The sequence below is a fragment of the Monomorium pharaonis genome, chromosome 2 (assembly GCF_013373865.1).
Source record: "Monomorium pharaonis isolate MP-MQ-018 chromosome 2, ASM1337386v2, whole genome shotgun sequence".
Lineage (NCBI taxonomy): Eukaryota > Metazoa > Arthropoda > Insecta > Hymenoptera > Formicidae > Monomorium > Monomorium pharaonis.
Genome location: NC_050468.1, coordinates 18,366,009 through 18,393,097, shown reverse-complemented (window position 1 = coordinate 18,393,097; position 27,089 = coordinate 18,366,009). Strand labels below are relative to the sequence as shown.

The following is a 27,089-nucleotide window of genomic DNA, read 5'->3' as shown; positions in this document are numbered from 1 at the left end:
GCTTATATGTATATGATTTTTTTTTTCATTCTTAGGAAGAGTAGAATGCGCTATTAAAATAGAACTATCTATTTTAGTGTCACCCTACATATTTTGTTTTATTAACGGCGATATGCTGTCACTGTGATCGACAGGATACGAACGAAGAAGTAACTATCTTTAGAGAAAGCTTTGCAAAAGATAGCCTTGACTTGGAAACATGAGACTTCGTTCAACTGATTGTAAGATGAGAAAGTCGAAATTGAGGGAACATTTCGGAGCGGTTCAGTATCACGTTCCTTCGACCTTAGTCGACATACGATAAGTATGAAACATCGATCTGAATTACACCCTTGCTCCTCGTATACTATTTTGCGCGCGAAGTATACGTACAGCGTATAAAACATTTTATGCTGTTTTATAATCGGACGGAGAAAGATCGATGGTAAATTGAATCGATGAGAAATAAATCCATAAAATAATGATTGATAGTGATTCGTGAATTATCATGGAAATATTGGTTTATTGTTGTTCAATTGATTTTTTAGCTATTAAAACAAGGGATATACAATTATTCTTTTTTTATCGACAGTGCAAAACTAAAAATAATTTATCTTTACTTTGTTATTTAACGGCATTATCTTTATGTTATAATAAAATATAAATATAAAAGATGAAAATTCTGATTAAACGTTATATAAATGATATAAAAATATAATTCCAGAGAATATTTTTATTTTATGTGCTTGTATACATATAAAATTGTATAACAATTTATAATAGAATTCTACTGTGATTGTTTTAATCAGATATTTCAAGTCGAGTATCCGAAAAGTCTAATAATACCATTTCCCGATTTACGTTCTTTGAATCGCAAAAAAGAAGATGGTTGGGAAAACCGACTTACGCTTTTATGTTTCAAGCACTTTATCTTCTCGCTTCGTTTTATTTTTTCTCAATGCTCTTACAACTTGAAAAAAGAGATTTATGGGTAGACATAAATAGTGTCATTAATAGTGTATCGTGTACTGCATCTCGTATGTGATACGCGATAGGTTTCAGGCACTTTCGAACGTATATATGTAATACGAAAACACCGTTCACACGTATTCAGCACCATCGAGTTATCCAAATTTGTTATGTACTTATCGTATTTTGTTTCGTTGTATCTGTCTTTTAATTTTATATTTCAAAGAGAAAGAACAATTGTTAAGATTAATGCGCTCGTCATATAATCACGTTCACAGCACACTATATTTATAAGTTCTTTAAAATCAGTTTCGATTCTTGTTAACAAGATGAAACTTTGTCAATATTTTGGAAGCAGACGTTAATACAAGTTTCGTCGAGAATCCTAAGCATTAGTATTATCACAGATATCATATAAATCTTAAATGATTACGAGGTTTATCGGTGATATAATTAATTGCCATAAAATCTCTCTTAGGAATCCATTGTTTACGACCGATACATTCGTTGCGTTGTGTCTGTCTTGCAGTTTACTGCAACAATCCGCTTCTATCGTAACTGACCGATCTGAAGGCATCCTCGACGAGATCCGCCAAGCATCTGACCGCTTGCAGAAGGGCTGCGAGAAGCAACGATAGTGAAAGTGAGATTAGTTTGCTAGGTACCAGAGCGTTCTCAGAGACACCTTGATTTTTTCCCGATTTCTTTCTCTTTCGCTTATCACCACCGGTATTTTTACCGGCGCTATTGTCTCTGTCCCGTGTCTTAGCTGTCGACGGAATCGCGCGTTTCGATTTCGTAGGTGATTTTTCTCTCGATCGTAACGTTGCGTTGTCCGAGACCTCCTTGGCTAATTTTGGTGCCATTCTCTTCTGTCCATGTAGAATAGATCGTCGCTGTGACGCGAAACTCTCGAGTTTTTTTTGAAAGTCCGCCGCCGTTGCTTCAACGGCCTGTAGAAGCTTCTCCTCGTGAGACCCTCTTCTCTCACGTCGTTTTTTCCGGTCAGTTTGTAAAGTGCCTTCCGACAGTGCTTTCACGTTGGCTGCTAAACGACGAGATCCCGTGGTCATAAGGAAGACGTCCTGCAACGCTTTATCGTTCTCTTGCTTGTCACTCAGTTCCGAATTCTGGAAGATCGAGTTCTCGTCTAATGAGCTCGCCCTGCTGTGCCACTTATCACGGAAGAGGGATTTCTTTTCGGCGTACGCACTATTAAAATTGTAATCGATCGTAACCGCGGGCTCTTCCGGCTCCGACGAGCAAAGTCTAATATTTTCTTTAACTTCATCTAGAGCGATTTTTCTTGGCAAAGTTTTACCAAGACTATTGAGCACAAAGTTCTTCGAATGTTGAGAATTTGAGTCTTTTTTCTCTTCTTGGAGGTTTGATACATCGGTATAGTGATCATCTGCTGATCTTAAGGGATTATGTTCGTCAACGTTGACTGTATCCAAGGATTCCTCATTAAAGTTGTTCATAAGAGGTGCACTTGCATCTCCATCATCGTTATTCTTAATCGTTATATTCTGGCCTACCCATACTTCCTCTTCTTCTACTTCCTCTTCCTCCTTCTCCCCCTCCCCTTCTTCCTCTTCTTCTTCGTCCGAATCCACAGATGTAGATTTATTTGTGGAAGTAATTGGAATAGTACCATCGGCACAGAGATCCTGTAACCAATATAGCATAAAATATTGATGAAATATTTATAAATAAATAAAAACAATTACAAGTAAAACAAGATTTTAATATATATTTTAAGTTATTTATTTATTAAGTACATTTTTTTAAATTTAAATTGCTTATATAAGGTACATAAGATCCAGTACACAATACTGAGCTAAGACTGATAACTTAACTTAGAGTTATAGAGAAATTAGACTATTATATTGTTACATTATTATAATTATAATGTTAATAAAAATACATATGTAAAAAAACTTTTATAATAGTTAAATTGTGGATATAAAACATTAATACGTAAAATATTAATTACTTTCTTATAATCATATTGCTTTTATTTCATGTTACATGTTACATGTTATATAGCAGCGTATTTTGTGTTTGCTCAGCTCGCAATAAAATAATTTTTTTTTATTAAAATTTATTTTTTAATTTTGAAATTCATTTATGCTAATTTATAAATAATTAAAAAATGTGAAATGAATCTTTTTTTAGTTTTTAACGATTTTGTTCTCTTTGTAATATTTATTATTGATCAAATATTTATAATAAATATTTATATTGTGTTACTAAAAGATATAAAAAAACACAGTTTAGTTTATATATGTGTACTATATATGTATATACTATACATATTTTTCAATATATTTTAAAAATATATATTATTAGTATATAATATATATAATTTTTGTATTATTTAAAAATCTGTATCTTTAAAAATATTTTATATAAAATATTTATGATGAATATTTTGTACTATGTTTAGATACCTCGTAAAGGCTCCGTTCGAGACTCGGACTTTTGTAGAGTAGATTCCGCAATTCTGGAATATCTAGGTCTTGAACATGAAGAAGATTTTGTTCAATATTTAAAAGACTTTCCTCGATTTGTACTAAGCATTGTTCGATATCGTAAGTAGTTTCAGGGTCCGGCTCGTCTTTTCTTTCTGATTGATTCGTATTTGCCTCATGTTCTTCATTATTCTCTTTTTTTGTAGTATTGTTTTTAAATTCTTCTGACGCAACGTGAGATTCTCCGTTATGGTTTTCCGACCATAGTTCCGAGGACCAGGTAGGCATCACACCTTGATGTTGCGTCTCACTGTCGTAGAATACGCGATAATTGCTGTGACTGTTGGCTATCTCGTAATTCATATCTGCTGGTCTAGTATAAGTTAGATTGTCACTTTTTGAGTAATCTCGGTCCCGCATATCTGCCGAAAGCTTGCCATGTTCGCCATGACTGTTCGCTATTGCATACGACGACGTGTCAAGGCCGTGAGCTATTTCGAAATTGTTTCGCGCCTTTCGGTGCTCCGAATACAATTCCGTGTACTTACTGTGGCTGCTCGAGTCCTGATAAGCATTTCCATGACTATTCGCAAGCGGATATGTCATGCCAAAATCGAAATCAGACCAGTATCGTTTTGATTTACTTTCCTTCGATCGATTGTATGTTGACCACTCGCATCTACCATGACTGCCAGTATCTTCGTCTTGGTTACCATCATCGTTGTCATTGTTGTCATCGTACTCAGTAGCATCCTCGGGATATGGCAATTCCTCACCGTCAATTTCGAGAACCGAAGGACCAAGGTTTTTGTCGTCGATTAAGATGTAACCGTCCAATACATTTTCATCGAGATCAATCCATTTCTTAGAATTGTCCTCGACGGTTCTTTGGTATCGCTTCTCCGTATGATGATAGCTTATGGGACGCCGTCGTCGTTCCCGTGTTGTGGGATCATGCACATGTATTTCCAGTGGGCAGAGGACGTTGGGATTCCTCTCGGCATTGTCGCGCAACGCTGGTGGTGTGGTGGCCACCAGCGGCGCCGCTTCATCCAGCAGATTGTCTCTGGATTCGCGGTATCGATAGCCGGGACAAGGTGTATCGACGGGCGAATGCGAGAGAAGATTGACATAGCCGCCGACGCCTCTGCCTAAGAGCGATCAGGTACTGGTTGATGGATTCATCTGATCGTGATTCATAGAACCGGAGCCTTGGCTCTCATCTAATATTTCGTTATTTGATCTCACACGGTGTAGGTTACAGATTACCTGTTGGCAGACATGCATAAAAGAAAAAGTATTATAATTTATTAATGTTCAGTAAATAATGATGATAAGTACTTATATTCTACTTAAAAAAAAAAAAGGAAAAAATTTTACTCTTTTTTAAATCTTAATCTGTAAAATTTTCTCTACTAGATCGCTGCGATAGATTAATCAATAAGCATTAATAATATATAATATCAAATATTACTTTCTTCAATAAACTGCTACAATATATTTGTTTAGTATTTCGAAAAAATTGTCTCTATTATAGAACACAGAGAATTATGTGTCCTAAAATGTATTATCCAACGAGTATTACCTTTGGAGGACTTATTCTGACATCCCTAAACTCTTCCGTAAATGTCAGGATATAAGCGCAAAATGCTATTGCGCAAAGCCATTCGGTTATCGTGCTAGCTACGTGCAATTCCCAGCCGCCGTCCTCTTTGTACCATTTCCGAGGATTTTTTCCTATGGGATATATTTTAAATATTAATACATTGTAGTGTGTGAGTAAAAGTAACTAAAAATCAACGAACCAACCCTTATAGGCCAAATGGGCCAATACGCCTGTGATGAGGATCACGAAGAAGCATATAGAACAGAAAGTTGATAGCGCCGTGCGAAAATGCACGAGTCGTAATGAGTATCCTGAGGGATGCAAGTAAAATGAACATACGACCTGCAATAAACAGATAATCGTAGTTTATTTTCATTGATATATAACAATTATTATAATTGATCGAGTTCATAAAGCATTTGTCTGTGTTCTTTAAATAATTTATTCTTAAATTTTATTTGCAAATAATTAAGTTAAATTTTTATTTATTTTATATTAAATTTTTATGTCAATAATTATTTAATAAACTTTCGCATCATTACTCGTTTGAGCACGTATAACTTTTTTATATATACCTGGGTCCAAAAATACGCGGTACCACCTCCGAAGCAAAGAAATGCACCGATAAGATGAACTACTATTACTGATGTTTCTTGAAAGTTTGCGACGATTGATAGACCAGCGGTTGATATAAGACCGAAAATTAAAGCCCAATGATTCCATTTCGGTAAAGAAGTTGATGAACCAAAAGCTCTGATGCATTCTTTAACTTGGCAATATCTTATGTAGATCATGAACCCCACTGCAAAATATTATAAAATGATATAATAGTTATAATTAGTTTCAATGACATATAAAATTTATGCTGATATTGTTTATTTATTATTATATATTTATTATATTTACTATATTATTTTGCAATTTTCTTAGTTTTTTTATTATGTTGCTATATATACTTTAAGTATAATTAAAATAAATCATAAATTTTTAATGAATAAATAATAACATATCACAGTTTTTTGTTTTCAATACAATAAGAAAAATGTCACTCTTATAGACGATAATTGCAAATATTTAAACAATTCTCTCAATTTATTATGCAAGAAAGATCATGGTATAAAATATATTTGTAAGATGTCTGTACAACAGATAATATTACAGTTTATAGAAAATTTTGGGTTATTGTTCTACTTACTGAGAATAGCGATCAGATTAACCGCTTGAGAGAATATACAACTTTCTGGTGCGTAAGTCGCTGCATCAGAAATGTAAGGAAAACCAGCTTCTACATGCTCTAGTAAGACAGCGATTGTGTATCTGTGGATTAAAAAATAAATTTTTTGAACACTTTTGTCTAATTAAAGTAATAATAAACAAAATTAGGACCGATATAGATTTCTTTATGTTTGATTAATTAAAATAATAGAAAATAATTTTAAGAGAATATTCTAGTTTAGAGTATGAAAAAAGAAAGTGTGGCCTATTTTTGAGATTTTTTTTAAAGAAAACTGCTATACATATTTTTCTGGTGGTTTTATACATCTACTTATACATATTTTGTAAATCTTTACAAATTTTTATGTAACTAAATGTTTATTAATTTTTAACTTTTCTAAATTTAAAAATAAACACTGCATTTTTTACAAGTTTTTAGCAGATTTTTCAGAAATTACTGAAATTATCGATTGTAAAATAAGTATATTTTATTTTTATTTATTTAAGCCAGATGATACTAAAAACAGAGGTTTAATTTATTCTTTTATGTAACAATTAGTAAAAAAATGGATTACTTATTATGTTATAAATTTTTTTACATATTAAATACAAAAATATTAATTAAAAAGTTTGTATTATGAACAATCATTAATTTAAACGCAATATGTAAAATATTTTTACTCAGAAGAAATTGAAATCCATTTTTTGTTAAAAACACTAAATTTTTTATGGAACAATGCACATGTCGTTTAGTGGTGGCTAAAATCTGAATCGCTAATGCTAACACAAATCAATAGCGTCACAATCAAAATTGCAAATGACGATGACGATAGCTCGGATTATGAAAATTTTTAAATACATGTTGCTACCTGGCAAGCAGCAAACTCGCATGCAAGTTACGCGGGAGCATAATAGAAATAGTTTATAACTTTTTCTGTAATATCTATTCTATTAATGGAATATTTATAGTAAAAAGAAAAGTTCAAAGTAAATAGAAAGAAAGTAGGATTTATTTAAGTATAAATATATGCATTGCGATATGATTAATAACTTTATATGTTTATCGCATAAATTATAATAAATAAAAACTATTTTAAATTATTAAAATAACGCGATTTAAAAAAAGAAGTACCAATTTTTTAAACAAATTAATTAAATTTAACATGTATGAAAAAATAAGTTAATTTATAGATATTGCAATAATTTTAGTTTTGTGAGAATCACATATGTATTTTATATATGCTCAAGTTGAAATCAATAGTTTCAGTAATTTCTGAGAAATCATGTCAGTCGACTTGAAAAATGTGTTTTATTTATAAATTTACACACGTATTATTTATAGTTATGTACTATTTATAGATATGTACTAAATATGTAAAGTATGTATAAGTAAATGTGTAAAAACAAAGAACAATATATGCAGTGATTTTCTTGGAAAAATTCTCAAGAACAGGGAAATTTTCAAGTTCTAGATTGAAATATCCCGCGCATCTATTCGACCTGCATACAAAATATTAATAGATACAAAAGAATAATAGATATTAATAAATAAACGTATTATAAACATACTCTTTAATAATTCATAAACTGTATTTAGACTCACGTTAAAATGAAAACTGCAGGCAAGGAGATAAAGACGGCAATTGGCAAATAATGTAGATTTGCAAAAAACTCTTCTTTGTCCATGATTTCGATGTTTAATTGTTGTAATTGTTAGAGCCGACGATAATAATGACGTTAATCGCCGACGTCTGCGATCGACGCCGTTATCGGGGAGAATTTCGCGTCGATGCAGCCGCCGACGAGTCACGATCATTCATATTCTTTGACGACTATTCATAGGCCTTTTAATTCTCTCCTGGATAAGTATCAATCTTCGCAATTACTGAACCAAGGACAGTCGCAATTCAAATCCCATCAATGTTTTCTGAATAGCTCTGTAAAAGAATGAACTGTTATTACACATATGTGAACAATAATTTATATAATATGAATAATTTTATCAATGTAAGGTCGCACTTTTTTATGCTGCAATTATTTTCTTTAAGCATATAATATTTTTTTACAATCTTTATAGTAGTATATATTTTATAAAAAGTATAATATGGTATTTTTATATCATTATTATTTAAATATAATAATAATAATAATATTATTATATTTTTGTGTGTAAATAAAGACGTAAATAAATAATTTTTTACAGCATCTTTGATAACTGAAGGATGATGTAGAGAACAATATCGTTATTAAACATTCAATTAATTTTTTAAATATGTTTTAACAAAAAAAACAATCCTTAAATTAATTTTACATTTCTATTATATACATTATAGAACAGTGTCATTTACATTTTTTATTCTATTTTTAAAATCATTATTAGTGATTAATGAATGTAGAAAGAGAAAGAAAGAATAAAATGATTGTTATGTGAAACAATCATATAACTTGACAAAAAAATAAATAAAGCAAGTAATTACATTTTATTATTGCGTTAAAAAAAATAATTTTGATAAATTAATAAAATCTGGAATTTTTAATATTTTTTTATTGTTGGAAACTAAGAATTTTAATAGAATTTTTTTGAAACTTAGGGAAATTTTTGATATTTTATTTTTAAATTAAAAATTTCTTTTTTGACAAAATTATTTCTTTTATTATTTTTTTCTAATTTCTTTTATATACAAAACAAAATGTCAACAATTGATTAATAATAAGTATAGCATAATACATTTACATATATACATTATATGTATTCTTATGTAATACGCAAACTTTTATTAAGAAAAATTAGTGCCATTAAAAAAAGTTATATATCGTTCTTGGCATTATGTGCGTAATCAGATTTTGTGTTTTGTATTTTTAAACTTAAAGCATTATTATGAACAAATTGTTATACGCTATTTAGTTTATTTTTTATTCTTTTTTTAATATTTTTAAAATTTTTACTATTCAAAATCCAGTGACTTTTCTTTCTATAATTAAAGAACATTAAAAGATGTACTGAAATAAATTTATTTAAAAGCTACATTAAAAAATTTTCTAATTTTGTTTGTAGAGTTTTGAAAAAATTTCTGGGAAAATCGCAAATTCTCAGAGAGTTTTTTTTTTACAAAATATATCCTGTAATATAATAGTCAAGAGGCGATTAAATAAATCTTAATTGGTATCACCTTGGAAATAAGCTTGTGATCGTTCTTAGAAATGCTTATATATATTTTAACGTTGAAATTGTATCCAAAGCATCGGAATATTATTACAGGTATCATATTATTATTAAAAGAAAAATAAAAGAATTGTTTTTTTAAGATTCAAATCTACTTTTAATTTAAAATTTTTTAATAATTTTGCTATTATGGGATTACTATTAATAACATTAATAAAATTATTGCACTAAAAGTAAATGTACTGTGTATTAATAGAAAAAGTGAAGTGCAATTGATATCAAAATGGTGTCAAATAAATCTAAATAATGAACAAAACTAAAAAATTTTATTTAATTTTATTTTTATTTAATCATAAATTTGTTAGTATTCAATGGCAAAAAATAGAAATGACAGACAATGTAAATGAAAGTATTTAACATAGCAACAATGAATAGAATATTATTAATAATATTAATTTATAATTTGTGATTGCATTATAACATTTACTAATGAAGATTTCAATAAATTTGGTAATACTAATTATAAAAAAACAATTTTAATTTTAAGTTAGAAGCTTATTAAAGTTTTGTATTGCCTATTTAATTGTAACATATATCGAGGCAGTCACATTATGCATTTATTTAAATAATATCACGTCAATAAGCATTTGTTATATTACGCTTAATAAACGTGCAAACTGTTGCATTATTTGCATGAAAAAATAAAACGTAATGCGAATTAGCGAAAGTCATGAAGCGGAAGCAGATATGATAAAGTAGAAATTCCCCGTTGAGTAATCATTTTTCTATTTTTTTTCCACTTATTATAAAATAAAAATAACATCGAAAGCAGAGAGAAATATAATATATATCTCGATGACTTTTATAATATAACGTGCAACAACCACGATAATATTCTCTTGTTTATTTTCACGGTGCAAGATCATAGGATATCTGTTATAAAAAATTGTCAATCGGTTCTCTGTTACTTTCTGTTATTTGAAAAATAAAATCATACCAAAATTGCAACGAGGCACACTTGACGATACATGGGGCGGCGTTACACGAAACTTTCACTCCGAAAGCGGTGCAGGTCTCTCCTAAGGTTTCGTCCGTGGGGTTGCTCAGTCGGAACTCTTGGTGATCTTCATTTTTCGGAGAACAGATCGGAAGTCGCGTGGATGGTATTGTGTGCAATTGGAAATTTAGGCGCGAAGTATAGGCTGATTTCACTTGAATTTGTCGGACGGCAAAACTCGGTTGGGTCGCGAAACCTCGTTGGAAAATGCAAAGGTTATATCCAGTGGAAGTGCGCGATCGATGTTGCGTCAGTGAAAACGACGTTCTAGGCAGCTGCGCCGCACGGGCTGCCGTCCTTGCTACTATCGCGTCGGCGTCGTTACTGCACGATCAGTACGTTCGCCAAAGCTATTTATCCTACTCTGTAAGTGCGGTTTTTCATCACTGACGTGTCACTCTTAAGATTAATAGCAACGATTGTGTAAGAAGCAAAGTTGGAAAATCGCCAAACAATTACTAAGTTTGATCTCAAGTTTAGTAACAAAAATCAAACGTTTAAACAATTGTAAAAAAAAATCAAATAAAATTTTAACTTAACTTTATTTAATGAAGGAATCATATTTCAGGTGTGTTGATATATTGTGATTTTTGAGATTATTTGAATTAAATTGACTTGATTTATTATATTACATTGTTAGAGAAAGAGTACCGTGATCGAGATGGCGTGTGTGTTTGTGCCCGTTTCTTGTCTTTTTTCTCTCTTTGTTTGCCGTCTGAATTGCTCTCTAAGCTGATTGCAAGTATTTACGATCGTTGCTAGGCACCTGTTCTAAATAACGACGCTAGTTTTGTCGAAAATAATCGAAAAAATTGTAGATTGATCTTTTTTTAAATTTTTCATCTTTAAATTAATATTTCTATTTGAAATAAAAACAACCGTTATGTTTTATTAGTAACTTTATTAAATTTATAATCAAATGTTTTTACTAAATTACAGATTATAGATTATTTGTGAAATAAAGAATTTTATTTTGAGAAATTTGGAAAGTTTAGAAAACACAAAAAAGTAAACCACATCTAAAGCATTATATATATATGTATATATAAAGCATTATATATATATATGTATGTATAAAGCATAAAAAAAAATAGTTATAAGAAATAATATTATATGTTGTCAAGTATTATTAATACTTACTATCGGTAATTTACTCTCACTCGATAGATACGATCCCTTTTTTTAGAAATGTATTATGTAACAAAAAATCAGTATGCTTTATATTACTTATCATTATTTTGTGCGATTATTTTAATTATTAAAATTATGAATGTTTTGAGAACTTTATTAAATAATACATATACACGCATCTATATATAATGTGTGTCTAATAATAATTGATATGTTATATATTTTGAACAAAATTTTAATAAATATGAAAATAAAATGGTTGTATTTTGCAAAAATTAAATTTTACTTTCTTGATTATTAATATTATAGTAATTTAGAAACAAAACCAATAAAGCTAAATTTATATTTTAGTTATATAAATGTGTTTATGATCAGCATATTTAATTGTTATATTTTTTTTTAATAAATTATATTTTTATTCTTAAAACCGTTAGATTTTAGCTATTTTAAATTATTCAAGTTTTACACACACACACACACACACACACACACACAATATGGAATGAGACAATTTGTACATTTATCGTATGGTGATATTTTTACATTTTGATTCTAACTGGAAATTCTACTATATTCATATTGCAAATCGAATATTGAATGTAACATTATATTTTTTATTACCGTGTTCAGATCATACGCAAAAAAATAAGAAATTTTTGATTATAATTTTTTTTAAACATCTCCATTAATTTTAACATAATTTTGAAAATATGATAAAAAAATTTAAATAAAAGATTAATGGAAGTATTTTTAGAAAAAAATATTTGAGACAAAAAAATTTTTTTGAGTGTAATTCGAATTTGCAATAAAATACTATATAGTGTTTCTTTCATTTTAAAAGAAGGGCATTGGTGGTTTCAGATATTCTGTATATTAGTCAAATTTAAACGTATTGGTACATGTAATTGGAATAGAATTTAAGTGATATTGTTTTATGAGCTTCTAGAACGTTTTCTTGTGAATTGAATTGATAATTCTTTTAAATTATGCTAACGAATGCACAAGACGTAAAATGTAAGATAATTTTATTCATTGAAAAGGATGTCAAGTGTGACAAACAGAAAATGCTCAACAATGATTGGTATTCATAGTTGAATTTTCAAGATCTCTTAAGTAATGTTTTAAGATGCCAATATAGCTTTATGATTAGTTGATAATATGGCAATACTTAAGACGATCTTAAATATGACTCGACTATGAATACCAGTCAATGTTTATTTTATGATACATAACACATTTCAAGACATTAAATCCGTTAGCATCGCCATTGCATAAAAAATCTTAGTGTTTGTTGTGTTGCGTACTATCGCATTCTGGTACGAAAGGTTATTGCTCTACCATGTATTTTAATACTCGAGCGAATAGGTAGTAGACGCGTGTTGTGTTGTCATTATTTTTTGTAATGAGATTGCGACAAATATCATAGAACTAAATAAAGAACAGATTCTTTGTCATTCTATGAAGTAGCAGTTGTTTCTATTTGAAAAACTTTCAAGTCTAAGATTACCCCTGAAATGAAAATGAAAGAAATATAGTATTTTTTAATTGCAGATTTAAATTATTAAAAAAAAAAGATTAATTATTAATGAATGCATTGAGATGCTATACCTATTTATGTGTAAATAAAATTGTAAAAATTTATACAAAAATTATTATGCACCAAGATTGATCTCAATTGAAAAATAAGACGTTCTTTTTCTCGCTTCAGATAAATGAATATAATATCTCATGGATCCATTACTTTAAAATAAATAGACATTAATACTAAGGTTGGGTTCGGAGAGCACGCTTTTTGGCGCTGTAAGCGTGCTCTATCTTTCTTTGATATTCACTGAGCAACAAGGATAGAATGATACTTTTAGCGCTAATAGCATCTCCCCGAACTCAGCCTAAGAATATTGAATTTTAGAACTTAACATAATTTATTATTTAATTTGTATATAAATACATATGAATCAAAATTATAAAATATATTTTATTATTAGCAATACATTATTGATTGGTTTGTACTTCCTGTAATTAATATATTTATAATTATTACGGGATAATAATTATAATAATACATACGTAAATATTTAAATTTTATAAAAAAAAGATTAATATATAAAAACATTCTTTGACTCTACTTGGATTTAGTTTGTATTGATCTTTTATATATAGATTTTTTTAATATTTTCCTAAAATGATTTTACATAATAACAAACAGCTTTTCTTGAATATATGTTTTTAAAATTAATTTTTAAATGTATTTTAAGATATAAAATAACTTTATTGTTACTGAGTTTTTAGACTTTTTTTGATAAGCTTTTAGAATCTTATTTTCTCAAAATGTTTATTTATAAATAGTGAAAAATGCCTTTCAGAGTAATCTTATTGAATATGTTGTCAGTAAAATTTAGCTTTGAATACAGTACAAATGTTTTTTGATCTATGGATTTATGTATAAAAAAAAAAAAAAAAAAAAAAATCGAATAATAGAATGAAACATGTTATTGTTTTTGACAATTTAAAATAATTTATTTGTTCCAGAATATATTTTACCCTATAATTTTATTATTTATAAAGTGTGAAGTATATGTATAAACACAAGAAAATATGAAAATTAAGAATTAAAAAATAAATATAATAGAGATAATAAAAAACATATATGAATCTTTTATAAAATGTATTTTATTTGTTTATAATACATTTTTATTAACATTTTTTATTAAAATAATAAAAAACTTAATAATAAAATTGACGAAAAGCGAAATAGGCACTGATTAAAAATGGCGACAAAAATATTTTCTCTCCATCTTGATTAGAGTATTATAAAATATGTCTTATTGTTATGAATTTAATAGTACATTTCTTTGAATTGCTATAATAACCGCTGTTAAAACAAAAGTTATAATTGCTGAGCTAATTAAGCCGCATAATTGATTGTACGAATTTCTATTTCTTTGACCTGTATTCGCGTACTTGCTACTCGATTGTATGCTCGAAATCATATTTCTATTTTGCAGTTATAATGACTTATTTAGCGTCGGTTATATAATTATAAGATAATACAGCTATATTTAAATTAATGGCATCACATAAATAATAAAGTTGTAAGAGAAAGAAGAGGTTGCGTATAGATTCTGTACGATGCGCGTCGCAATCAAGATCTATACTATAGAGTTGTTTTTTTCTTATTTCTGGCAATATTATATATAGTTTTGCATCCTTAAATAATATTCTTTTTATGATCATAGAAGAGTGAAGATTTATGGTGAATCTCTTAGTTCTTTGTTACATAATAGAATTAATTATCTTTTTTATATACCCTCCGCAATATGTTACTGTTTGCTCTTGTTGTTTTATTGTTCTCTTTGCAATAATTTACGATAATCTCTTTCATTAGAAATATAACATACATTAGAGTTGGATGTGTGGGATTAATTAGAATGGGAAGCTATTGATAAAACAATTTAGGAAAAAATTTACGTGTCATGTGGTATGGTTGTTTCTGTTTTGTCCGACGTTGCTGTGTTCTCAATTTTGTCCAGATACATTAGCTAAAACAAAATTATATATAACATTAACATGCAAAATATATTTTTGTAAATTTTGTTAGTAAATTGAATATCAATTTTTTAACAGAAGTGCTAAAATTCTAATTACTTTTGAATAAAAATTTTTAGTTAAATGATTTTAAAAAATTTATCAAATGCAAATTAATAGTAAAGGAATACAATTTATTTTTTATTTTTATAAATCTACATTTAATTTAATTTTAATCGCTAATTGAGTTTTTTTCATAAATTAATACTTGATGACAAATATTTTAAAAATTTCGATTGTTTTTGTTAGATTTTTGTTAAGGAAGAAAAATATATTTAAAAATTTTTGGCGATTGACAGAGAAAGGGAAATATATACTTGTATGATAGTAAGAAAGACCATAATATCAATAATGAAAATTTATACATTTTAGTAAGAAAATTAAATGTAAGAATTTAGTATAAAAAATATATTGTTGATTTTAATTAAACGTAATTTTTTATGAAATAATTAATTACAAAATAATGATACCGTAACAACAGGGTCTTCAAAATTAATTAATCGGAATTCTGGTACGAAAGTAAGGAGAAACGTGCAATAGACAACTACGAGAGCCCATTCGCATATAGTACTCGCCACGTGCCAGCCCCAACCACCATCCGCCGGTAGCCACTTCTTGTAATCGTTACCTATGCGCAACATACCAAATTTTCATTTTATGTATTTAAAATTCTGAAAAATTCTGAAAAAATGTTATTACTTTAATTTTATAATGCATTTTGAAATAATCATAAAATTAATATCATAAAATTAAAGTCTTGTGCAATATTTAATATATACTTTCTCGATAATTAAGAAGCGCTTTGCTCTAAGAGAATATTATGCAAATTATAACATAAATTATGTATTATGAAAGTTGCAATTTTATAAATATTATATTTACATACCTTGAAATTCACACATCGAGATATAGCCAGGAACAATCGTAGCAATCGTCAATGTCAATGTGAGAGCCGAGAGAATTGCACGCAGATAAACGATAATTATGCCATTCATAGCTGGTACCATCTTGTAGCTTAAATACGTCTAACAAAATTATAATTATTATTTTATGAGTATATAAAATTGTTTTCTTTATTAAAAGATTCAGTCACAGCTAAGCTTATTTCTAAAATTTATTGTATTATTAAGTTCTTATGCAGCGATTAAACGCATCAGAGTAGATTACCTAAATGGATCTTTGATAAATAAAATATAAAGAATAAAATAATATAATACTTAATAAAATAGAATAGGATAAGTAAAATAATAAAATATATAATAATAGATAAAAATAAAGAGATTTTTGGAGATAATAAAGGCCTACAAATGTTGAACGTGGGAGCTTAAAAAAGAAAGTCACTTTGACACTACTTTAAGGTTGAATGTTTATCAGTTTTATGTTAAAAAATGATTGCAATGTTATCAGTAAATTAACATTGTCTCTGGTATCGAAAAGTCCACGGTAGAACGTAATAATTTGCATCACAATGTACCTGAAGACAGAAATAGAGAGTGCTTGCAGAGAAGCAAGTCATCGCTCCCACCATGTGAGCGGCAATTACGCGGGCTTCTTGAAAATTGGCGAGTATATCGAGACCGAAACAAGCGAGGATACCGCAGCACATTGTCACCACGATAACTTTTTTGTTTACGAGATCGCGGCCTCTCTCTGTCTGCCATTGCAGTACTTGTCGATGCCTGATGTAAACGCAGCATCCGACTGTACAAAAGATGTAGATTGAATTCTTTTTATTATGTCCAAGAGTAAAACTTTTCTAAAGCCATTTTTGTTTCTCTTTTCCTATTCATTTACGTTATTTGCTATGTTATTTATTCTGTTTAGTAATTTTATTGTTAAACATATTTAAGTTATTCTTATGTTTTAGATTTTATTACTTAAAACTTAAATATATTTAAGCATTTTTTTCCGAATTTTTTTTGCATATTTATGTGCAAATTTATTTATAAATTTTTCTGACGTATTTTTATTTATGTAATCTATTTTTTGATTTAGATTTTTTTTTTTTATATGAGATAAATCTGATTTAATCTATGAAGTTCTTTGAACTGTGTACATACGTAAAAGAGCTGCGATGTTCAGGCATTGCGCGAATATGCAGGATTCCGGTGACAATGTGCCAGTCTCCGATATGTAAGGGAACCCAGGCACCACATGGTCCCACTGCACTGATATGGTGTATCTGAAACATAAGCCGTTCGTAAACTATAATGTCCGGTGGCATGAGCGAGTATATAAAACGCATCAGGTTTCCTCTCTCGGTTGGTCGCAAAGCTCTTTTAGCTCTTGATCGTTAAATAATTCTGTAATGTTTGTTATTTAAATAGACATTTAGAAAACAGTGCATAAAATAATTTTTAAAATTTTAAATCAATTGATTTACGTGTATGTATACAATCTATTTATTTCAAGGGGACTTAGATACTGAAGTCGAATTGAATGATACGTATATATGATTAATAAGTATTAAATAAATATACAGATGTTTGCCATTAAATATATATTTTAATGATAATCGTTATATTTTGTCGCAAATATTTCGAGAATGACAATTATGTTAATTTTAAGAAAGAAATTTATAACATTTAAAACTATAAAGTGGGATTAAAATAGCATTAAAATCGATTTACTTTGAAATGTACTAAGCAATTTTAGTCTTTCTGTTTTTACGATTCAGAGAATAAATTAAAATTTTCTCTGTGTATTTTCTCGCTGGCTTTTTTTCACTAGTGAAATTGCTCACTGTTGATAGTGGCTGATATAGTTCTAGTTTAGTATAATTGTAAATTTTGTATAGACAGTTTTGAATTTAGCAATCCGTTTTAAGAAGAAATAGTTGATTGAGGCTGTGTAGGAAAAGATATTAAGAATTGTTAAAATTAAGACTTGTTAAGAAAATAAAAGACTAATATTCTATGTACTCCTCCGTGATTATATGTTCGAAACACGGTGAGATGTTATCATATGTTTTCGGAAATTAGCATTTTATTTATAAAAATGTAATTAAAGTAGTTAATTCGACGGAACTATTGTTGAAACATATCAGAAACTGTAGAATTATGCTGGTAATTTTTTTAATGAGATGCTAATAATTGAGATGTTAACTTCACACACATTAATATTCTACAGTTTTATTTAAGGAAAATGTATACGTTGTAATTTTTGTAATTCGATCTACTCTATTGTTAAAAAAATTGTATTTACGTAATCACGAATGTCACTGGGATTAAGATGAAGAGACTCAATGGTAGTACGTGCAGTTTCCCATATGCCATCCTTGTTTCGTTGTCCTCAGTGCTGTAAGATAGAATTTTTTATCTCGCGTTATTGTATATCTCAATACATTCTACACACGCGCTTGGATACATTTCTCATTAGTTTGAATAACAATAAGATCGGTGGCGATATGATAACTTGGTCGATGGATTATATGTGACGATAGTGAAGAGACGCAAGATTGGACTGATTAAAAAGAGGGGTTGAAATAAATGGTTGAATTCAGGACTGAATAAAGAAATTCAGTGAAAGTGACCTAGAGAACTGCGCCTGTGTGAAGTTAGCACCGCATCTTTCAAAATTATAAGTTTTATCAAGAGTACTATTTGCACCCCAAAGAGTACTAGAGTTCCTGATAGGTATTAGCAAGAGTACCGCCGAAATACTTAGAGAAATTGCAATTTGAAAATATGAGGTGCTAACTTCCCGTGGCACCGCAACATGAAAAATATATTGTTTTAAAGATCCTATCTTAAAGTACTCGAAAAGTACTACAGTTCCTGATACATTTTAACAATAGTACCAACCGCCAAATATTTTTAAAAAATTATTGAAATTTGGAGATGGCACCGCAAAATGAAAAAAATATTGTTTTAATAATCCCATCTTAAAGTACTCAAAAAGTACTAGAGTTCCTGATACATTTTAACAATAGTACCAACCGCCAAATGTTTTTAAAAAATTATTGAAATTTAGGGATGGCACCGCAAAATTAAAAAATCATTCTTTTAATGATCCTATCTTAAAGTACTCGAAAAGTACTAGAGTTCCTGATACATTTTAATAATAGTACCAACTAATAAATACTGAAAAAACGAATTTTTTAAGATTACAGCCTATCTTTCATAAAAGTGGCCGTAACTCCTTTGCCTTTAATTTCACAGCTTTGTGCCTTAATAACTTTTGAAAGTACTCGTTGGGGTGCCAAAAGTACTCCAATCAAAACCCGGAAATTGTAAAAAAATTTTTACCTCTCTGGAGGACTGACTGTATCTAAAAGTGGCCGTAACTCCTTTGCGTCAAGTTTCTCAGCTTTGTGCCTTAATAACTTTCGAAAGTACTCGCTGGGGTGCCAAAAGTACTCCAATCAAAACCCGGAAATTGTAAAAAAATTTTTACCTCTCTGGAGGACTGACTGTATCTAAAAGTGACCGTAACTCCTTTGCGTCAAGTTTCTCAGCTTTGTGCCTTAATAACTTTCGAAAGTACTCGCTGGGGTGCCAAAAGTACTCCAGTCAGAACCCGGAAATTGTGAAAAAATTGTATCTCTTTCGAGGACTTAACATAATTAAAAGTGACTGTAACTTTTTTGTTTTTGATTTTATAGCTTTGTACCTCAACCTTTAAAAGGCCGGCAAATTGTACGTATTATATATCAATCTATTTTTTCTAAAAACTTGTATTTATGTATATATATATATAAATTTTTTTACAATTTCCAGGTTTTGATTAGAGTACTTTTGGCACCCCAGCGAGTACTTTCGAAAGTTATTAAGGCACAAAGCTGTGAAACTTGACGCAAAGGAGTTACGGCCACTTTTAGATACAGTCAGTCCCTTAGAGAGATAAAATTTTTTTACAATTTCCGGGTTTTGATTGGAGTACTTTTGGCACCCCAGCGAGTACTTTCGAAAGTCATTAAGGCACAAAGCTGTGAAACTTGACGCAAAGGAGTTACGGTCACTTTTAGATACAGTCAGTCCTCCAGAGAGGTGAAATTTTTTTACAATTTCCGGGTTTTGATTGGAGTACTTTTGGCACCCCAGCGAGTACTTTCAAAAGTTATTAAGGCACAAAGCTGTGAAACTTGACGCAAAAGAGTTACGGCCACTTTTAGATACAGTCAGTCCCTTAGAGAGATAAAATTTTTTTACAATTTCCAGGTTTTGATTAGAGTACTTTTGGCACCCCAGCGAGTACTTTCGAAAGTTATTAAGGCACAAAGCTGTGAAACTTGACGCAAAGGAGTTACGGCCACTTTTAGATACAGTCAGTCCCTTAGAGAGATAAAATTTTTTTACAATTTCCGGGTTTTGATTGGAGTACTTTTGGCACCCCAGCGAGTACTTTCGAAAGTCATTAAGGCACAAAGCTGTGAAACTTGACGCAAAGGAGTTACGGTCACTTTTAGATACAGTCAGTCCTCCAGAGGGGTGAAATTTTTTTACAATTTCCGGGTTTTGATTGGAGTACTTTTGGCACCCCAGCGAGTACTTTCAAAAGTTATTAAGGCACAAAGCTGTGAAACTTGACGCAAAAGAGTTACGGCCACTTTTAGATACAGTCAGTCCCTTAGAGAGATAAAATTTTTTTACAATTTCCGGGTTTTGATTAGAGTACTTTTGGCACCCCAGCGAGTACTTTTGAAAGTTATTAAGGCACAAAGCTGTGAAATTAAAGGCAAAGGAGTTACGGCCACTTTTATGAAAGATAGGCTGTAATCTTAAAAAATTTTTTTTTTCAGTATTTATTAGTTGGTACTATTATTAAAATGTATCAGGAACTCTAGTACTTTTCGAGTACTTTAAGATAGGATCATTAAAAGAATGATTTTTTAATTTTGCGGTGCCATCCCCAAATTTCAATAATTTTTTAAAAACATTTGGCGGTTGGTACTATTGTTAAAATGTATCAGGAACTCTAGTACTTTTTGAGTACTTTAAGATGGGATCATTAAAACAATATTTTTTTCATTTTGCGGTGCCATCTCCAAATTTCAATAATTTTTTTATAATATTTGGCGGTTGGTACTATTGTTAAAATGTATCAGGAACTGTAGTACTTTTCGAGTACTTTAAGATAGGATCTTTAAAACAATATATTTTTCATGTTGCGGTGCCACGGGAAGTTAGCACCTCATATTTTCAAATTGCAATTTCTCTAAATATTTCGGCGGTACTCTTGCTAATACCTATCAGGAACTCTAGTACTCTTTGGGGTGCAAATAGTACTCTTGATAAAACTTACAATTTTGAAAGATGCGGTGCTAACTTCACACAGGCGAGAACTGCAAAGAAAATTCTCTTTAATATAACATACTGCGAAGTCGATGGATGACATTAAGAAAAGAAAATTATATTTCCCTTAATTATATGAAATTAATTTTACGTGAAGGTATACATGCAAATGTATTGAATACGGAAAGGAAAAATAAATAGATTTTATAAATAGATCTCACTTCTTTTTATAATCAAATTAATGTAACTATGGAATTATTATGTGAGATCGAAGATTCGTTATTGAATCACTTATATTAGTAAAATATTCAAACCACCATTTGATTAAGTTTTCAGAAAAAATTTTGCTATATTTAATTTTAAAATAAGGAATGGAATTTATTTTTAAAAAATTAGGAAAAAAATTTATAGAGAGGTCGAAAGAAAATGCGATTGCCTTTAGCAATCAAATTTTATTATTGTACAAATAGTACCGAGTACTTACCTTGATTTCGTGTAATTTTGCAATTTTTTTTTAAAGAAAATACAGTCACGATTTATGCCACGGGGGCAGTTGATCGTGAGGTGTCTTACAGCGACTGTCCGTTATTCTGTTTCTTCTTATCGTTCGCACCGTGCCAATCGCTGCACACACTATTGTGTACTAATTAACGTGAGACATAGATAATATATGATATATGTGCGATCGTATGAAACTTAACTTTCATTTTTTAATATATTTTTACGAATATTGTTTAATAGATTACTATTGTTTAATAGATTGTTTTTGTTAAAATTAGAAGAGATGATAATTCGAACAAAAGTGTTTTAATTACAAGTTATTAATCAAAGGGAAAAAATGATCTTTTAAATTAATTATTTTGATAAATATTGAATTATTTTGTTAATTGTTAGACATACTTCTAGATACTAATTAGGAAGTTAGTTTTCTATGATATAAAAATAATGTTTTTTTAATTTTTTATATATATAAAAACGTAATTGCAATATTATTTTGTAATTATTTGAATGTTTTTAGTTAAGCGCAAGCTATATATTTTTATTTTTAAAGAAGTATTTTTTTATCTTGTCTTTATTTTATAAAAAAAAGAATTTAGTTACTGACCGGTAGGTTCATAGATATAATTCTTTGGTCGCCATTAAATTAAACGTAACAAACCGCGTGACGTAATATGCGCTTCGTTTGAAACTAGTAGGTGGACCAGGAATTTGTAATTAAAGCAACGCTATCGATATCACATTCATTGGAACGATAATAGGACCATTTGGTCGTGCCGTTTCTAATTTGACCCAATTTCAGATTGCGTTCATTACTATGCTATTTTATGTTGATAAAATGCTACATTTAAGATTAAAGGACTACTTTCGTAGAGGAATGTAGAAGATCTGTAATTAGGAATGTGAAAGAATAAAATAATGTGCATACAAGAGTTACATATTTGAATCACATTTTTATATCAACAACATTATGACAATACATTTATATTCCGCAATTTTTGTTCGATGTTATTTTTGTCGCTAGAATACATTTAGCGATTTGCTCTTTACTATGAACAAGTTTGACATTTATTATTTTTGTTGAGTGGTTATTTTGTTCCTATACAGGATTTTTTTATTATAAACTAAATTTTTAGAAAAACAGTATAATATTCTTGGCTCAATTTATATATAGAAATTATAAATGAAATTATATTATTTTCTTAATTTTAATCTTTTAATTTTTTCATTGCATTGTTCTTTGAATATTTTTGAAATAAGTTTCCTTATTGGCAGTTATACGTTAATTGGCAGTTTGAAAGCGAGAAAAATACATTAAGTTAAAATTGAATAGAAAATTTCTTGTTTAGCGAATTTTGCATTATTAAAAATTTTTTTTGTTGTTAATTTTTATATTAATTAAATGAATAATTCTAAGAAAATGTACATTTGATAAATTGGCGTATCTTAAATATCCATTACTTTTATTGTTTAAACAAATTTTTTTTTCAGTCAAATAAATTAACTCGAGAATATTTACGAAATTTATACTCTAATGCCTTATCCTTATTGTTTAATTAATTCGTCCATTGTATATTTGAGTTGTGGTATTATTATTTTAACAAAAAACATAACTTTTTTCGCATATTTATCAGTGAAAAACGCAATTGGTTTTATAGTCATTATAATAATCTCTCAATGATTGTATATATTAAAAATTATATAAGTATATATACATGTTATTAATTAATTATTTACATATATATTTATAAAGAATTTGATAAATAAGTAGATGAGCATATGACAATCTGGAGTCGAACGCCGTATCTCATAGGAATCTTAAAAAAAGAGAATATCGTAAACAATACTTACGTATACATATATATGTACTTTGTATTTATCTTTATGACGCATTTTGTTTCAAATGCGATCGGACTAGTTTTCAAATCTTAAATTAGCGTGTCTACATACAAGCTGTTCTTCATTTATTTGCACAGTCAGTTCTGATTTATTTTTAAAATTGCAATCAAAGGTACATATTTTGATCGTTTATAAAAATTGACAATTCAGTTCTGAATGATTTAATAAGAACCCTGATAAAATATTTATTTTTATTTTTTATATTAGATTTTTTATTAAACAAATTAAATGAGCTAAAATTGTTAGAAAAATATACATACTTAAAGTATATAAAAATTATATAAGTTAAAAAATTGTTAAATTAATAAATGTCAAGTTATCAAATTTTTGAATTATCGGAATTGATTTAGAAGGCTGATGTTATGATTGCATTTTCAGCTCCTTTATCAATTGATAATAATGATTATAAATCGCAATATTTGTACCAAAGGAGTCTGAGATTACCATTTTATTCGTAATTAGTAGACTTTTTATTTTTCGAAGGCATAGTGCCATTAATAACTTAATAATAACGATAGATTAGTTTTTTATCTCAGACAATCAATGACAGATAGTTCAAATAAATACGCTAATGTTGGTTTTTGTGGACGGAGTATTTCCGTGATTTCTCGTTGAGAGTCGATGTTATTGTCCATTGCAAATTAAATGATCCGTGTTATCGGATTATGTTTTCAGCAAACTGTTTTAAGTTGTACAAATTAACATATCACTATTTGTCATTAGTAACTAACATAACTCTTACTTAAATAGGTGGATAAACAAATGAGAATATAATATTCTAATAACTTACATTTAAATATTACTTAGTTTAAATATTAATGGTCGGAATAATTCAGTCAGTATTTCGTATCTCGTTGATCTTTCTTTAACTTTCCATAATTTTTCTCTTTGATTAGTCTATATTGTCTATAAGTTGAATAGAGAGTATGCATGTCTAACTAAAAAATTTGACATTTAATAAGTCTAACATATAAATGCGTTTAAATTTCATTTTTCTTGAACGCCCATAAACACCTTGCTTTTTTAAATATCCGACATTTAAAATTTAACGCATTAGGAATGGATTTTCTTCAACCTTATACTTGGCAATGCATCTAACAAAGGTACATTTTTGTTCTGCATGATTTACAATCATAATATTTTGTGCTTATAGTTGAAATGTTTTAAAATTTTCAAGCTCTGTTTAAATGTACTATATGTACGTTTTTTTGTAATAATATTAATTTTCATATTGTATTCAAGACAAATTAGATGAAAAATATGCTAAAAGTTCTATATTGCATATTACTCCATTATATATATTTTTTATATTTTTTACTTGTACATACATAGTTACTATTTTAATCTGCCAAGTTTAGGGTTAATGACGTTCCATTATTCGTGTTCGGAATTATGCACTGGCTTCGTCGATAACGGTGATCATTCTGTTAGCGTTTGGTGGTACATTCGTGAAACGCCATTTCGACTTGACTTCTTCTTCACTAGTTGTCGATTGCACGCCGCTAGTTTGACCACAATTGGATTGACTTGTCTTGGATCTCCCCACGGACCATCTGCGTCCACGACGATCCATAATAATCGGCATCTCAGCAATCAGATTATTCTCAAATTCCGAGAGCATAAGGTAGTTTTCGACCTTGTTGCATGAAGTTATACAATCACCTATGTAATCGAACTCCTCCAATAAATTGTCAGGTAAATCCATATCAGCGATACCTTCCTCTGAGATGCACGTGAGCTCCGGTTTATCTGTTCCTAAGACGTCTATTCCTTCACCTAGGATAATAGTCATAATAGTCAATAATCAATATTGAATATTCTGTAATATAATTGTTATAAAAAATTTATTTTGCACTTACAATATAGCATATACATATAAATGGAATGAAAAAGATTAAGTAGGTACCGCATATCAGAGAATCATGAGTTTAATTGACCTACTCCAAGTATTACACAGCGAAAAGCACAAAGAGATATTTTAATGATAATTTTTTTATGTTCTGTCTCTCTTTCTCTACTTATTATGAAAGTGTGAAAAAGGAATGTGAAACATACCTTGTGCTGGAGCAATATCGGCTCCCAGAACGAGTGCCGCAGCCGTCGTTCCAGCCGCTCCAGCCGCGGCCATATGAGCACCCTCGTTTTTAGGTTCTTGACTGAACGACATTCTTCGCCGTTGAGGACAATTGTCCGAAGAGCATGTGTGTTTGGTACCATTAGTTTTGGTATGTTTATGTCGCGATAAATTTCTTCTATGCAAATCGATGAAGAAGAGCGTGAAACTTCCAACCAGGACACATGTCGAGCTGAAGTAGTAGCCAGCCTTACCGCCGCAACCCACATTTATGTACCCTGCAAAATACACGCGGTGTGAAATACTTAAATCATATTCTCAGATATATATTTATTCAAATGAAAAATTGAACATATGTTTGATTTGATATATTTGAATATGTGTGTCCAAATACTTTGAAACTTTAGCTTTTGAAAATTTAATACTTATTCTTATATTTATTCTAAATACTATACTTATTCTCATATCAAAATATCTATATTTATTGAGACATAATCACTCAAAAAGAAGTGTTTAATTTCGAGATATTTTAAAACGTTTTATTTCTGTCCCTGTGTTTAAATGCTTAAAAATGTTTTAAATGATATTTAAATTTAAAACACTGTTTAAATTAAACATTTTTTTTATTTTGCTATGTTAGTTTCCTTTTATTACCTGATATTGGTACTCCGATTGCAATAGGTATCGCTTGAGAGCATTGAACGAAACCCCACGTTTTAGCAAAGTTCCGCGCTCGCACTCTTTCGTACGTATACATTTTCAGACTGTAATGATAGCCGCCGCAAAAGATGCCTACAGCAAAATCAATGTTTTTTTATTACTCGTAACGTGATCTCGAAATTCTTTGTTGTAGGAGAGAGAAAAAAAAGTAAATTACTTGCATTGCTAAATCCTTCTAACATTACATCTCTTTTGTTATAACTTTAAGTAACTAGGAATTTTGGCTAAATTATCGACTTTTCATAAACTTTTTTCTTGGAAGCAAGATACAAAATATAGCAAATCTGGAATTACTTTTGTAATTGTATTTATTATGTTATACACATATAATATAATATTATAAATTTTAAACAATATGATTAATGATTATCGAAATTTATGTAATGATTTTTATCATTACATGGAATAATATTTTTTGTTATTAACTTATTTTCTATTAAAATTAGAGTTTGTTAGAGTGTATAGAATATAGAGTTTATTATTATT

General features: G+C 29.1%; 4 protein-coding genes across 5 annotated transcripts in view; all 4 read right to left on the bottom strand.

Moving 5' to 3' along the window:
- Positions 1–697: 697 nt before the first annotated feature.
- LOC105838602 (DNA ligase 1) lies at positions 698–4,582 on the bottom strand. Its single transcript, XM_012684286.3, has 2 exons — positions 3,402–4,582; positions 698–2,618 (listed from the first exon to the last, which is right to left on the bottom strand). Exons 1-2 carry the CDS (start codon positions 4,026–4,028, stop codon positions 1,479–1,481), a joined length of 1,767 nt encoding a protein of 588 aa, XP_012539740.1. The 5' UTR covers positions 4,029–4,582; the 3' UTR covers positions 698–1,478.
- Positions 4,549–10,744, bottom strand: LOC105838601 (DNA damage-regulated autophagy modulator protein 2). Its single transcript, XM_036283229.1, has 7 exons — positions 10,404–10,744; positions 7,847–8,180; positions 6,224–6,345; positions 5,604–5,830; positions 5,232–5,370; positions 5,008–5,159; positions 4,549–4,691 (listed from the first exon to the last, which is right to left on the bottom strand). The coding sequence occupies exons 2-7, from the start codon at positions 7,927–7,929 to the stop codon at positions 4,584–4,586; spliced, it is 831 nt and encodes a 276-aa protein (XP_036139122.1). The 5' UTR covers positions 7,930–8,180; positions 10,404–10,744; the 3' UTR covers positions 4,549–4,583.
- A 4,180-nt stretch (positions 10,745–14,924) lies between these two features.
- On the bottom strand, positions 14,925–22,716 carry LOC118644119 (DNA damage-regulated autophagy modulator protein 1-like). Its single transcript, XM_036283230.1, has 7 exons — positions 21,897–22,716; positions 18,384–18,476; positions 17,240–17,361; positions 16,654–16,880; positions 16,066–16,204; positions 15,650–15,807; positions 14,925–15,133 (listed from the first exon to the last, which is right to left on the bottom strand). The coding sequence occupies exons 2-7, from the start codon at positions 18,452–18,454 to the stop codon at positions 15,059–15,061; spliced, it is 792 nt and encodes a 263-aa protein (XP_036139123.1). The 5' UTR covers positions 18,455–18,476; positions 21,897–22,716; the 3' UTR covers positions 14,925–15,058.
- A 127-nt stretch (positions 22,717–22,843) lies between these two features.
- The window catches only part of LOC105838603, a 76,515-nt gene continuing 72,269 nt past the window's right edge, over positions 22,844–27,089 (bottom strand). For both annotated transcript variants that reach the window (XM_036283227.1, XM_036283226.1), the window contains exons 6-8: positions 26,538–26,675; positions 25,865–26,161; positions 22,844–25,585 (exon numbers count right to left, since the gene is read on the bottom strand). In XM_036283227.1, the coding sequence (XP_036139120.1) occupies positions 25,200–25,585; positions 25,865–26,161; positions 26,538–26,675 (821 nt within the window). In that variant the 3' untranslated portion in view covers positions 22,844–25,199. The remainder of the gene's footprint in view (positions 25,586–25,864; positions 26,162–26,537; positions 26,676–27,089) is intronic.

Coding starts and splice junctions, on each gene's coding strand:
- LOC105838602 (XM_012684286.3), bottom strand. CDS start 4,028: ATGACATATCCGCTTGCGAATAGTCATGGAAATGCTTATCAGGACTCG. Junction 2,619..3,401: donor TCGAACGGAGCCTTTACGAG/GTATCTAAACAT, acceptor TATTGGTTACAG/GATCTCTGTGCCGATGGTAC.
- LOC105838601 (XM_036283229.1), bottom strand. CDS start 7,929: ATGGACAAAGAAGAGTTTTTTGCAAATCTACATTATTTGCCAATTGCC. Junction 5,371..5,603: donor CCGCGTATTTTTGGACCCAG/GTATATATAAAA, acceptor TGTTTATTGCAG/GTCGTATGTTCATTTTACTT. Junction 5,160..5,231: donor GGCCCATTTGGCCTATAAGG/GTTGGTTCGTTG, acceptor TATATCCCATAG/GAAAAAATCCTCGGAAATGG.
- LOC118644119 (XM_036283230.1), bottom strand. CDS start 18,454: ATGGCATATGGGAAACTGCACGTACTACCATTGAGTCTCTTCATCTTA. Junction 17,362..18,383: donor CCAGTGACATTCGTGATTAC/GTAAATACAATT, acceptor CTTATGTTTCAG/ATACACCATATCAGTGCAGT. Junction 15,808..16,065: donor CTCGATGTGTGAATTTCAAG/GTATGTAAATAT, acceptor TGTTGCGCATAG/GTAACGATTACAAGAAGTGG.